Genomic DNA, 15,346 nt, shown 5'->3' with positions numbered 1-15,346 from the left:
TATCCAGTCCTGCAGAACATTTCTTCCCACCTTCTGTAATTCATTTTCAGATAGCATCAGTTCACCTTCCTATTTCCCACACAGACAGGGTAATAGCTCTTCTACATGTTCCACATGAAAATGTAATCAAAGCACAGAAATATGCAAAAGTACAAAACAACTCCTCAAAACATTCCACCCTGAGAACGCAAAACAGGTTGAAATGCAAAGAAGGCAAGGAGTGCTTGTTAGCAGCAAGCAGCATAATTTCTGCTCATTGAATTCTTTGCTGTGCTGTAATCTTCACTTTTATTTATTGATGATAGGATCGCAGTGTACTTCCTCTCATAAATTACCCAGAAGTATCATTTTCTGTATTTACTACAGCTGTTCATGCATAGATCTGTATTTAAGTGAAGGTAACTAGTCACAGTAAGATGTGTTTTTAAAATTATCCTCAAAATACATTCTTTTTCTAAATTCTATTTCAGTCAATTTTAGATCTTTCTTTAGTGGAATGCATAATGACAAGAATGCTTTGTGAATTCGTTGTACAGTGCAAAGATTGTAAAATATACACTGAAACTCAACAAGTCTCACAGAGAAGATACATTTAGGATAGTTACTCTGATGCTAAATACAGAATGAAGTATGCAATTTATAAGATTGTATTTAGACAAGTAGGAAAATAAGGACAATAACTGAGAACTGGATTAATTTTGAAATAAAAAATAACAGTAAATCCTTGTGCACAGATAGTATAGAGAAATACCGTCTATTCTAATTTCTTTTCTTTATATATCTGAGTAATTGAAGAAATCAGGTGATATAGTGATTAACAGTAAGGTGTATATATAAGAATCCTCTATGAAAAGCAGGATTATGGCATGTATTGCTATATAAAATCAACAACCAACTCTGAAAGGAAACCAAGATAAGAAAAAGAAGTGGTATGAAATAGGGTCGATGAACTTTTCAGCTGTCATATTGTGTCATTTCCTCTATATTCCATCTCACAAGCAGAACAGTAAGAGATCTTTTTTTCACGAACAATTTATGATTTCAGGAAAGAAGCAGGCAGAAGTGCTCTGTGGTATTCTGTCCCTTTTAAGGAAGAAAAAACAAGGATCAGAAATAGTGCTCTCCCTTTTCAATGGCATAGTTCCTAAAAGTGTCAGGTAGCCAAAGGCAGAACTGTTGATGGAGAGGAAGAGGTCTGGATGATCTGGTTAGCAGATCCGGGGGGTGGAATGCTTGTGCTTTCTTTTAAGTATGTGGGACTATGAGACCAAATTTAGACAGTGACTTTAAGCTTTTCTCCCAGGACATGTCTAGAATGTTATTTTCCTAGAGTCCCTATCCAAATTCCAGAAACGTCTAATAAAAGGATTTCTGTAGGAGAAGTTGTGTCTGTAACTTGTTGGTTAATAACCCTTAATGGGTCCTTTCTTCCATGAATTTCTTTTTGGCATCCATGGTATTCTGCAACAATGAGTTTCACAATTTAATTATGTACTGCATGAAAAACTACTTCCTGTTTGTTTAAATTCTCTGTCTCATCATTTCATTTCATTATCATATTTCTTATATTACAAGCAAAAAATGAATAGTCATTTCCTTTTCACCTCTTCTACTTAACACATGGTCTTATGCTCTTCTTTCATATCTCACTTTCTCTTGAGTCTTCTCTGCTCCAAGGTGAGTTATGTGGTTTGATTAACCTCCCCTTCATACATTGTCATCCTGTCCTGGTTTTAGCTGGGATAGAGTTAACTGTCTTCCTAGTAGTTGGTACAGTGCTATGTTTTGTGTTCAGTATGTGAAGAATGTTGATAACACACTGATGTTTTCAGTTGTTGCTCAGTAGTGTTTAGACTATAGTCAAGGATTTTTCAGCTTCTCATGCCCAGCCAGGGCACCTGACCCAAACTGACCAACAGTGTATTCCAAACCATGGGACGTCCCACCTAGTTTAGGAACTGGGAAGGGGGGGGCAGGGAATCACCACTCGGGGACTGGCTGGGTGTTGGTCGGCGGGTGGTGAGCAATTGCCCTGTGCATCATTTGTACATTTCAATCCTTTTATTACTACTGCTGTCATTTTATTAGTGTTATCATTATCATTATTAGTTTCTTCTTTTCTGTTCTATTAAACCGTTCTTATCTCAACCCAGGAGTTTTACTTCTTTTCCTGATTTTCTCCCCCATCCCACTGGGTGGGGGGGGAGTGAGTGAGTGGCTGCGTGGTGCTTAGTTGCTGGCTGGGGTTAAACCACGACACATCCTTTTTGATAGGTTTGTTTCTTCAACCTTATGATTTCTCTACCATTTTTGAGATGGGCCACACTGGTCATTGTGGAGGAGTGCAGGGGCAGTCCTTTGGCATGCAAAATGCCTCAGAATGGATTCAAGGGAAAATTTGGAATCCTTCAGTAAATAGTGGATACACAGGATGGTGAGTGTGAGAGTGACTGAAGATATCACACAAAATCCTTCTGATTAGTTCTACAGAAACCTCCTAGATCTATTTGCAGTGAAAAAACTGTAACTTCAGGTAAATGGCTGCCACATTTTAAAAGTGTGCTCAGAAGTTACCTGTGGCTGTAATATTTGTGGTTTGAGATGTTATTTTCCTTCACTTCATTACATTAATGAACTACTTAAATATCTTTTACTTTCATAGTGCAACATGGTACATCTTCCTCCACTGCTAAATGTAAATTATTTCTAACAGTTTTGAGCTATCAGTTAGTGGAGTTGCTTTACATTATGCACTTCCAAAGCTACATTCCTGTATTGCTTTGAAGCTCTGTAGGAGTCCTTCTGCATTTCTGTAAAGTTCTGGCTCATGACAGACCTGGATTTAAAGTCAGGTGAGGGGATTTGAACCGCTGTAATGGAATGACTTTGTCAGAAGTGTCTCTTAAAACATTTTTGTTTTGTTTTGTTGAACATTACTAATGCTACATTTTTATCCTGCATGGAAAACTTAGCTTTTAAAATTATTTTAATAAACAATTATTCCCTGTACATGGGATTTGTTAGAGAAATTTCTTGGAATTTTGATTCTATGTATTTTAGTATTTGAGAGTTTGTTTGTGTTCATGTTACAATCTGGCAAGAAAGCTTCTTGTGCTTGATATCTCCAGAGCTGAAGTCAGGATTAGGTGAAGAACAGATTTACATCCTGAACATTATTACACTTCTGCAAGCTCATATTACAAAAAAATGGGCCTAAATCTGGGGCAGTTATATTTGAAGAATTTATGGTGATGGCAGAATTCTGAGAACATACAGACTGAAACAAAAATCTTCATAAGGCTCAGTAAAGGAAGAAAGATCTAAGGCTGACTTTGGATTTGTGAGCCTCCTATGCTTTTGCCAGCTATCTATGAAAACCCTGAGGAGCACTAGATTGAGCTTTATCTACTTGTAGTGAAATCTCCTGTTTTCTGATTTTTTTTCTTCCCTTAATCTTTTTAAGAATCTTTATATAACTTTAATGACAAATATTGTTGCCTCCATGGATAGCATAGAGATGAAGAAAACACAATGGCTGAAGTCTGTTGTTCAGTGAATCATTACACCTAAAAATGTGTTGTATACGATACTTGACTGCTGGTATCCAACAATAACCACAGTGAGAAGAAAAGAAAGTCATTGTGCACTTGCAGATCAATTCTCAAAGGTCTCTTATAAACTGGTACCAGAATTCTAGAAGCAGTCAGGTATCTCTTCTAAATTGAAATTTAAATTTATCTCTTTACACAAAGTCTTTATGCTATTTCAGTCAGATGTATCCCTTCAAAAGGATGTGCAATGGTTTCATAAGGGCCTTTTTTGCTGCTTCCTGGACAGAGGGGTGATTTTCCTCTGTGTTCTAATTTCCTAACAGGAAAAGGAGAAAATAATCTAAATATTGCCCTTGTCAGAACTACTACAGAATTTCTGTGGGATTGGAATCTAACTAATCATATGAAGTTCCTCAATAAAATCCAGGCATTTTTATATGTTTCCCATATCACAAGCAATTTTATGTACTTTCAGTTCATAAATGCAAGCTTCATTCAATCTGAAACTGTAATATTCAATAAAATTTTCCCCTGATATGAGTAAAAAATGTCTTAAATTATTTTTGGTCCATATTTTACTGTCTTTGCTTCCAATTAAATGATCTGTGAATACTGGCAATTACACTGCCTTCCTTTGCCAAATCACTGAAGTATCAGTAAAGGGTCACCATTTAAACAGCTACAAATTAATCACAAAAGCCAACCTTTAACACATCCATACAGTGATTTTAATGCGGAATGGCCCCCTTATGCCTCCTAATTTTTCTTTCTGTGAATTGCAGCTGTGTTGCATCACAGGACATTAAACATGTTTCAGCTCATGGGACTGAGTCAGTCATTTTTTTAGAAATTGAAAACAAATGTTATAATAGGATAAATGGTAATATCTGAAGCAATAAAAGTTTCCTAGTAGGCATGCCTATTTAGTAGATTGCTTAGGTTTTCAGCTTGTAAGCTTAACAGTATCTTTCACTGGCTGAAATGATAGATTATTTTTTTTTAATTGTAAGTTTGACAGTAACAAAAAAAGACGCAAACAAAAAAGACAGGAGAGTCAATAACAAGTGTAGAATTAATTTGTGAAATTATTCTCACTAGCTAAATTATCATCTTTAGCAGAAAGTAGATAGGAAATTTTTTTTGATGTTCCAGTGGCATATTAGTGAAGATTCGAACTGTATGGCTTCCCAGCAGTGTATCGGCACCATATTAAGTCTGTATGACAGCAGAAAAGAAGGAGAAACAGGGAATAAGGATATTTTCTTGCTCTTGTATAGGAAGCTATTGGAGTTTGGAGTTAGGCTGTATGTGGGGGCAAGGAGGAAGGAAGTTAAAATTTTCATAGCATTGGTTCCATTTTTACCTGGAAACTGAAAAGGGTGGTCTGGTAGACACATGGCTCATTTATAATTGCTAGAGTTGGAATGTCCTGAACACCTTAAAGTAGTAAAATATCTTGGATAAAATGATCCCGAGAGAAGTGTGTCAGGAGCCCAGTGGAGCCAGATGCCTCAATAAATGTAGTGTGTTAGCCCCTCCATCCTTATCATGAAAATATTGGTGCATAGTAATGTGTTTTGGTCTGATGTCGTGATCTTCATAACCACTGCATAGACCTGTAAACTAGCAAATATATTCCATGGTTCAGTATGCTAGTAACTATTCCTCTTTGAGTTTGGTCGTGGGAAGAATAAATACGTAAATGGTAATACAAGACATGAAGAGAAGAAATGGAAACTACTCATTCCAGCTGAACGTGCAAGCTTTTAACAGGGTTGGAATTTTGCAGTTGTGGTCTGTACGTACCAGTGAACCTTTTAACGTTTGATCTGAAAAATGGCATATCCAGTTATAAACAGTGCTGGAACATTAATACATTAATACATGATAGGAAAGAGAACCATATTCTAAACTACCAAGAACATCTGTACTGTCAAACCTTATTTCTCACTTGGCCAGTACTTGTTAGGCTGATAAAAACTGAATGTGAAGAGGTATCATTTAAGGAATGGTTTAAAACTTTATATAAACCAATCTGACATGCAAATGTGTGCTACTTGTTGGGATTTCTTTGGAATAAGAAAAAAAATAGCAATAGTGAGACAATTTTCTGAGGTTTTCTCCATTATTATTACCAATGTTAAGGTCACTAAGGTTTCCTGGAATGCAGAGCTTTTTTTATAGAAGGCAAATGAACTCCCATTTAGCTAGGATAGGCATCATTTCATTTCTCTGTACATTTTCTTCCTCTACAACTTCCATTGATCAATATCATTGATTGGTAAGTTTTCTTAAGCTCAGAATATCGATTCATTATTGCCAGAGTGGCATCTAAGGAAGTTGAGATTGATGCATTTGGTCTGTTAGCAGAAGTCCTCAGCTGTTTGAAGGGGATCTGATTCTGGGAAGCGTAATTGGTGGCAAGAATATGTGATTAGCAATATGTAAATATGGAATCTTAGAAACAAAACTTACCTCTTGTGAGAGTAAAGCATCTTTCTGCTCTGTACTTCTTCCAGATTTGGTTGTAAGTAAATGCAGTTTGCTGGTAACTGACAAAGATTCTTAAAGCGTCATACATACAAGAAATAGAAGTTTAACCTTAATTATCAATTTCAGGATGGACTTATGATATTTAATATCTCATGAAAATACAGGAAATGTGAGGAAATCTTGGGTTTTATATAATTATCCTCTAGAAGCTGTGTTGTAATTAGTTTTATTTCTTTCTCTCTCTTTTCAAGAAATGGCAGTTTGTGGTGTTCTTAAGTATCCTTAACTTAGATAATGTCAATGTCTTGAGGGTTTATAAGCTGTTGCTTACTATACTACTTACTGCATTTCATGTCACTAACTGAAAACAGTTAAGCATTTAGAAGACCAGAAACTATCATTCATTGTCACAGACATGAAGTGATCCCAGATATAAAAGTGATACCAAACCCCATTATATTTTACACTTGTGCTTTATATAGCTACATATATGCAAATAGTTTAAATCAAACTTCATAAAGTTCAGTCACATATATGGCTGCAAAAAGACAGTCATCCATCTGAAGTTTTGATTCAGTACAGTTGATGCCCAAACACCTCCATAAAAGAATTTCTGTAGAGATTTTAGGAAATATGGCTCCATTTAGCACACAAGTTGCATATTCAGACCTTCAGTATATTTTCTGTCATGTGTATTCTGTAGTCTTTTTCATATTCCTTCTACATCATTCTGTTCAGTTATGCCACATGTGTAATAAAGGATCATGGATGACTAATAGTAATCACATCAAGATGAGAACTGTAATTCTCTTTTTCCTTTCCTGATTGTATCATATTGTCCTCAGGAGTTATTAAAGGTAACCCATGCATGTAACTGACAACACCTTTAAGACAGGGAGGGAATGACTGAAATTCCTTGAAAGTCTGGCACATTTTGACAGCAGGTATCATAAAAATAAACTGCTGTTAAGTAGATCTATTACTGAGACAGGTTTAAATCTCTTAGATCAACTGAATATTTCATAATCAAGGTTTATTCCTATGTCAAGCTCACAGTAGCTCACCCATGTCTTCTTCTACCCTCAAGTCCCACCAAAGAGGGAAAAGCAACCTTCTAGCTCAGAGTTGTTCATGAGGAATCCTTTACTGTGCAGAGAGCTAAGAAGTAGTAGTTTCTTTGGCCTCAACAGGATTGATGTGAATTCTCATCAGCTCTTGCCTAAAACCAGCAACGGACTTACTTAACTCAGAACCTGTGGGGAAGCAGTAACTTTGCCTCTGCCTGAAAAATATTACTCAGCAGTCTGGACATTAATTCAATGCTGTGATTTCAGGCTTTGTCTCTAAGCATATGTTAGTCCTTTTATAACCTGTCCTTTGAAATAATGTGACGACTGAGCATCCTGGTCCACGTTCTGGCCATTCCAGATCTTTCTTACATTTTCCTAGAGATGCAAGACAGACGTTGGAGTCGCCAGCTGGGGCTTTCCCCAGCCTACAGCTAGCACAGGTAACTAGGCATGCCTCTGCATTGCAGAGAGTAACAGTGTAGCCTGGCTAAGTGAAAAAGCAGAGGACAGAACAAACTATGTTAACAGGAGGAGCCTCATTGACAGAGTTGGGCAAGGGATAGAAAGTTTACCTCCAAAGGACAATAGAAATATGTAAGACTCATTTTCTGAAACATTTTTGTTTGCCAATAAATTCACCTCTGTAAACAGAAAAGCAACAACACCATGTTTGAGTTAGAAATCAAGCTACAAATAAAGCTTGAATTCTTAGAGGATTAATCATCTCCAGTAATTTCCATTTTAAAGAACATATATTTCTAGTACATGTTGCAATGTGTTTTATTTCTATTATAGTCAAGCCTGCAACTTGCAAGACACAAAGATCTTGTATAGAAGCATTCCACATTCTCAATTGCTTGTAATGGGTGTTAAAGGAGTTTACTTATTTCAGGGCACTAACCTCTTTCATAAAAGCTGATGTTCATATTCAGAAGAATGTGCTGTTCAAATCAGTGGTATGAAACTTTAAAATTTGAATGCCATAAAAGTAAGCACAATGCGTGGACTAGTCCTTCATGTTTTCCCTCCTGTGTTCATTTCTTTTAGTGCTGGAGTCGGCAGGACTGGCTGTTTCATTGTGATAGATGCCATGTTAGAGAGAATAAAGCATGAAAAAACTGTAGATATTTATGGCCACGTAACTCTAATGAGAGCGCAGAGGAATTACATGGTTCAAACTGAGGACCAATACATCTTTATCCACGACGCACTGCTGGAAGCAGTGACATGTGGAAATACCGAAGTGCCAGCCAGAAACCTGTATGCATATATCCAGAAGCTGACACAGATAGAAACAGGCGAGAATGTCACAGGAATGGAACTGGAATTTAAGGTACTGGGATTTTATGTTGTGGGGAACCAAAAACAAATGGTGTAACACTTAATCCTGCTCTGTCCTCCAGTTGTTTCCAGTAATCAAAAGATAAGACATCAGCAGGCTAAAATTTTATATTAGGAAGACAATCCTTTGTAAAATGTACCATTCTATCTTCAGTTGGTGTCCAGAAAAGAACTGTTCAGTGAGGGTAGTTTAACCCTGCTGTTCCTTTATTGTTTCAATAGCTTGAAATGTGTGTTTGTGTAATGGTTTAATACTCAAATTTGTCCATATGCATTAATGGAGCAGACATTAAACATTTATAAGGTGTTAAAAGAAGCTTTACAAATATTTAGGTAATGCAATAGAATATGGAAAAGTAAGCATCTGAAATTGAAATTATTCATTAATGGGTAATGAGCAGAGATCATCAAATCTGATAGTATCATTTGGTGTTGTTACATCTGGCCTTAATTCTTTTAATTTATTTTCAACAGCGTCTTGCTAGCTCTAAGGCTCACACTTCAAGATTCATCAGTGCCAATCTTCCATGTAATAAATTCAAAAATCGCCTTGTCAATATTATGCCGTATGAGTCTACAAGGGTATGCTTGCAGCCAATCCGAGGAGTAGAAGGGTCTGATTATATTAATGCCAGTTTCATTGATGGATACAGGTACTAATGTTGATGTGTTCTCATGTGGACTGTTTCAAAAGTTTACAAAATTATTTATGTAATTACATTGAAAATAACAAAATTTAGTATTGAAATTTAGTATTGTTTATTATCTGTGCATGCCATGTTTGATTGGGTGGAGTTTTAAATATTAATAAAAGGTTTAGATTTTCACCCATGTAATACAGGAAAATTCTGTCTTAAACATTATATTTTTACCTACCTTTAAACCATTGAGAATTCCCAGTATGTTTTACATGCTGAAAGTTACTGAGATTTTAAGCACATTTGTGATTTGGAACTTCTGTTTCTTCACAACTATTCTGCTTAAAAAGATACATAGAAATAACATTCAGGAGATACAGTCTCTATGTCCAGGTGATAACCTGTGATCTTGGAAAACTGATTAAGACTAGACCTAGCCACCAAAAGCATTTTATACATAAACAGTTGTGTAACACACCAGCATCTTCATGACAACACGGAGCAATATGCCCTCAGCTGACTTAAGCAGCTGGTAGAAAAAGGCATAAAAGAGAAATGGTATAGTTTCCCTAAGGCAGTTTATGTGTACCTGAGTATCCATATCTACAGAGATCATTTTCTGAGCGTCTGCTCATAAGTGGAAACAACATTCATCTCTACTGTCACCCACAAAGGTGTTTCTGTTGATTGAAAGAAGTAAGAACAACATCAACTGGTCATCATCTTATAAAGCTGCTGATTCAGAGGCTTTTAACAGCTTGGTGGTAGCTTCCACTAGTAGGATATTAAGGCCTGGAAATGTGGTGCACTCCATTCCTGAATTTTCTTCCTACCTTACTTTTGCTGGAGGCATCAGACTGTTGAAAAGGAGTTAATAAAGAAACTCCTTGATGCTATAATTCCTAAACTTAATAGATTGTTAGACAGTTATTTCTGCAAAATGAACCAGCACAACTAAGTGTTTCTTAAGTGCTTTTTACAGCACACAAAATTGAGCTATTAGAGTTGCATTAAAATTTAAATAATAATGATAAAGACATACATCATAATAATATCAGAGTAATTTCCCTCTCAAAGTTCTAAAAATAAAAAGCCATAGTTTGATTAAACATTCATAATAAGGTTTTAATGTGCTTATTATTAATAGTATATAATTTTTTCCTCTAGATAATGTTTACATATAAACAGAGAACATGTGTATCAATTCACTTATTTAATTAAAATATTTTTCTTCATTTACTTTTTCTTCAACATAGGCAACAAAAAGCTTACATAGCTACACAGGGTCCTTTAGCAGAAACAACTGAAGACTTCTGGAGAATGCTCTGGGAGCATAATTCTACAATTGTGGTCATGCTCACTAAGCTACGAGAAATGGGCAGAGTAAGTACTGCTGTAATATTCCTTTACTAAAATGTTTGTTAAAATGATTTTTTATTAAAATATTTCATTGTTATGGGAGTATCCAAAGATAAGGGTGAGGATTTAGGTTCCTTCTCCTTTTGAAACATCGGTGGCATTGCTGATCAGCAGGTGTAAGGTTTTCCAATCAGTAGATGTGATGCAATAGACAAGTACTTTAGACAAGGCATTTTGTTGTGGGACACACTGAGATTCAGCAACTGAGTTTGCATGTTGATATTCCGAAGTATGCAGAGACAACATTGCTGTCTATTGAAAAATGAAGATTTCTTATTTGGAAACTTTGGTTTTTGCAACATCTGTTTATAACAATGTTAAAAGAAAGTGTGGTGGTTTTGAGATATGAATGTCTTCTGTGTGTTCATAGCGCTGAACTTTAAAGTTTCAGCACCCAGTTTACAGTCCTAAACTCATTAAATTGCCACTTTGTGTAATGGAAAGAATAAAGCAGTTTACTATCTGGACAGGATTACATCAAGATAAAGCCAGTATGTGATAAGTGAAGTCTGAGTAAGACCATGTATCTGGGGAATAGAGATGATTCAGGACATGACTAGTGAAAGGACATGACTAGGACATGACAGAGTCTTGACGGTGGCCAGGGAAGAAGAAACAGGGGAAGAAGAAAGAAAAGGGAAGAAGAAAGAAAACTGAAGGTGGCCGCAAGATTTTAATTCCATTCTGTATTGAAAATTAGGCTAGGGACAGCAGTTGTCACTGATAAATAATAGAACTGAGCAGAAGTATAAGTGAGTTCAGATATACAGTGACCAGAGAGAACCCCATGGCGACGCAATATTGAAGATCATTTTTTATTGTAGATATGGAACTTCATGTTCACAGCAAGACAAACAGTTCATGTTCCTGTCACTAATGGCACTTGCCATGAGTATTACACTTATCTGAGTGAAAAAAGTTTTATGGTAGTGCTCTTGAGTAACAGGAAATGTATTTTGCTTCGTTATTTTGTAGGAAAAATGCCACCAGTACTGGCCTGCAGAGCGCTCAGCCAGATACCAGTATTTTGTGGTAGATCCAATGGCAGAGTACAACATGCCACAGTATATTCTGAGGGAATTCAAGGTTACAGATGCAAGGGTAAGTTAACATAGCATTACACCTGTTCGCATAAGTTTAAAAGAAAATGTCAATTTTTTTCTTTTCCTCCCTTTTTTTTTTTAATAGTTTTATTATTACTAGAAAAACCCTAGGAGTGTACTTTCTACAAGCAATAAACAAAAAGCAGATAAAGTTATTATTAAATAGATGGGATCTTTGTGTAAGAACAACTGACTTCATTCAGATATAACATCTGGGCAGCACTACTTCATAAAGTTCTGAATAACTATTTGTGCTAAAATACATTAGGTGATTTGAGGACCATTTTCCCTTTTTTCATTTTTGAGGGCAATTTTTGTCACTTACAGCTGTAAATACGTTGGTTTGCACCAACCTCTAGGCTGAGTGAGTAGGAAGGTTAATACATTGAGATTTAAAAACTGCAGAGCAAATAGCATTCATAAGAAAAGCTTAACAAGCTTTGCACATTATAATTTGATTTTTGGCATAGCACGTTTTCAGCACTCTTGTATATCTGCAGAGTAGATACATGCAGCTGTTACCCTAGCATCCTCATTTTCATACTGCACTTCTTATCTGAATTTCTGAGTCCAAAACTGAGCACTGATCTAAGATTAAGTGTACATAAACTTTAAATATATATTTAGCATTTATCAGACTTCTGATTTCTAGCACTTTAGTCTACATAGCAGGAAAAATTACTGACAGCCTCTGCTTCTGTAAGCTTTGTAGAATACTATTTGTTCAAGCAAAATAGGAGGATGTACGGTCCAGGAATAACATGAGTGATTACTCAGAGTTGCCTGTCAGCATCCAAAATGCTAGACTTTCTCACAGTTAGCTAGACTGCTGCTTCTAATGTTTGCTTCAAGTAAAATTAGGTATTACTGACAATTAGCTAGACAGTATTGTCACTAACCAAGTCAGCATATAAACATTTTAATTTGGCAAATGAGACTTAGGTGTGTGTTTTTGAAAAGAAACTGTAGACACCCTGGACCTGATTTTCATTCAGTTTGAAATCTAGTAAGGATCACATGACTCATAGCTTCTTTAAGCCTATTTGTGCTTAACAAAATTGTGGAAGAACAGGCTCCTAACATTAGTCTTTAACCACAGTTGTAAGCATAGACAGTCAAAGCCAATTTCACTACAACTGTGCTGGGAGTTTTCATAGATCATCTGTTAAAAATCTGTTCCATCTCAAGCTGGAAGAGGTCTTATGTGACATACATAGTTCACCAACCTCAGATCACAAAATAACAATAATAACAAAAAGCCACAGATGTAGTTGAAGTGTCTGCAAACAGTATGTATTTCCGAAAAGTTCTTTCAAGAGTTTATAATGAACTAGTATATTTATGAAAGTCTGTTTACTTACAGCTAGCAAACCAGTTAAAAGTTGGAAAGGGTCAAATAACTTAATTCGCCAGAAATAGTGTTATTGGACTTGATACGCCTCTTTTAAAAAGTGTCAAGCATACATGCAGCTTGGCAGTCCTGTTGTGACATTTTACCATCACATATCATCACTTCTCAAATTCTAAAAATCTCTTTACCTTGATGGTCCAAATTTTGTTAAAAAATGCACTGGCAAGCTCCCAGGGCCATCTTAAATTTTCTAGATGTGCTGAGAAACTATAGCTCCTTCCAAATTTACTGGAAGCAGTGGGGATTACTTACCAAAATGTACTTTCTAGTTTTCCTGTAGTTAGGCTTTGATGGCTGTCACACCCGGTAATTGAGACAATCTAACTAAACTGTTGTATTCAAAGAAGAGTAAATGCTGCAGCGGTTTTAACCAGCCTCTCTCCCTCTTATCACCAAACCCATCTGTAATGTTAGAATATTATCTGTGCTCTGGCAGAGCCAAGCCAGCCAATTATTCCCCAGGGACAAGAAAAGAAGCACACTGCCATTGTAGGTGTCAGCATCAAGTGTCTGGTGTGGAACTCCCTGTTATTTCTGAAACTGACCTGTGAATTGTTGTAAGGTGAAATTGACCTCTGTAACTGTTTCAATCTACTGCTTCTGACTGCTTTATACTCACTTTCTCTGTAAACTCCAGAGGTCAATATGTTGGGGCAGTCTCATTTAAGGCTAAACTATCAGTGATGGCTGTAAAAGAGTATTATAAATTCTACAGCCTCATCAAAAGACAATTAAATATCCCCTGCAAGGAGCAAGAAGAAATCCAGTCAGCCAATCAATGGGATGATACATTAAAAGCCCTCTGCTGTATGTAGGGATCTGAAAGTTTCTATTTTGATAACTAGCTGTGCAAACTGTCACAATATTTGAAAGTAAAGATTTTAATAAAGTTTGGCATTTGTATTTGGACTGCTATTGGCAAGCATCTCACTAAAAGAAAGCAGCACTGTTTATAATGTCAGTAGCAGAGGGAACTGTGTAAGAAGCTCCAGATCAGTTCCCAATCTGCTTTAATGCTAGTCTAACATCAGACTATCTAACATTGCTTCTGTGCTCATTAAATAGCATTAAATAACAAAAGTTATTGCCATTAAAACTATGTCAGAACAGTTTTCACAGACTTGCACTGGATTATTGAGTTATTACGATCATGAAATATAACAATTTAGACAAAATTAGTTGATTTTATTCTAGCATAATTCCTATCAGGGACGGAAGAAGCTGAAGAGCTTCCATCTCCTTAACCAACATGTTGCAAGTGAGTCAGACTTAGGGGTTTCTTTCTTTACTTTAGAAAAATAGGAGGTTATTTTGGAGGAAATCAACCTGTTGTTTTGCTTTCTTGATTAATTAATGTCACGTGCCTAAGGTTTTCTGAAGGATTCAATTTCATTATATCTTCTTGAGGGAAAATGGGATCACAGTGACCACTATGAGAGAAGGCTGCATTAACAAAAGGTCATTTTGGTCAGAAATGTTTAGTTCTTTGTGTTGATGCCCAGAAGAAATAAAATTGGGTAAATGTTTTCGAACAGATTTTTTTTCTTTTAAGTGTGCAAAAATATTCCACAGAAATAGACTACTAAATTGTCACAGTGGTCTAGTGGGAATATGAGAGATTGTAAGTCAAAGAAATGTATATGTGTCCTCTCATGGAGCAGTGGCTGGCACATACACCCGTTTTCTGTTTACTCATCTGAGACATGGGAGGCAAAACCCCACAGTACCAGAGGAAACGTGAAAGCAAAGTATTGGTTTTCCTTTAGTTATTTTTAAAATCACTTCTATTTCATTTCAAAGGTCCATAATAGCTGAATGCTTGTGGTAGAAAGAAGAAAAAAAAGTATTTTTATTGCCTCCAGCATAACTTGTTTTTTTTGGGGGGGATCTCCTATAATCGTTTCAATTTTTCATGAGTTTCACTTAGTAGAAGACTATTTTGAAGACATGCAGGGTGGGTGCTTAGGAAACAACATATCCAGAGGCTCTAGTTCACATCAGTAGCTCATGTGCTCATGCTTTTATGCCAATACTTATAAACATTTCAGCTGTGCAGATTGACAGTGTCAAAATCATCAAGAACCTTGTCTGAAAATTCAGAACAAATTTACTTCACCGATTTGCATTGTATTTTTTCTATTTATGTGTCCTGACCATTTATTCATTAAATAGGCATACAGTAGAAGTTGGCATTTAATGCTTCCAGTGGCTTCATTATAAAAATAACCATGATGCAGTTTTAAACAATCCTGTTAGTATTCCTAACCAAAGGGAATGAACAGCTTCAGCTGACTTGTTTTGAGAGAGGAAGCCCTTCTTG

At 36.1% G+C, this 15,346-nt stretch overlaps 1 protein-coding gene across 2 annotated transcripts in view; it reads left to right on the top strand.

Annotated features, from left to right (window-relative positions):
• Positions 1–15,346, top strand: part of PTPRD (protein tyrosine phosphatase receptor type D) — a 376,703-nt gene that overhangs the window by 348,641 nt on the left and 12,716 nt on the right. For both annotated transcript variants that reach the window (XM_075021650.1, XM_075021649.1), the window contains 4 exons: positions 8,162–8,447; positions 8,930–9,108; positions 10,350–10,476; positions 11,488–11,613. In XM_075021650.1, coding sequence (XP_074877751.1) covers positions 8,162–8,447; positions 8,930–9,108; positions 10,350–10,476; positions 11,488–11,613 — 718 coding nt within the window. The remainder of the gene's footprint in view (positions 1–8,161; positions 8,448–8,929; positions 9,109–10,349; positions 10,477–11,487; positions 11,614–15,346) is intronic.

This window comes from Buteo buteo, chromosome Z (assembly GCF_964188355.1).
Source record: "Buteo buteo chromosome Z, bButBut1.hap1.1, whole genome shotgun sequence".
Taxonomy (NCBI): domain Eukaryota; kingdom Metazoa; phylum Chordata; class Aves; order Accipitriformes; family Accipitridae; genus Buteo; species Buteo buteo.
The sequence above is the reverse complement of the archived record's forward strand: the minus strand, read 5'-3'. Positions and strand labels throughout refer to the sequence as shown.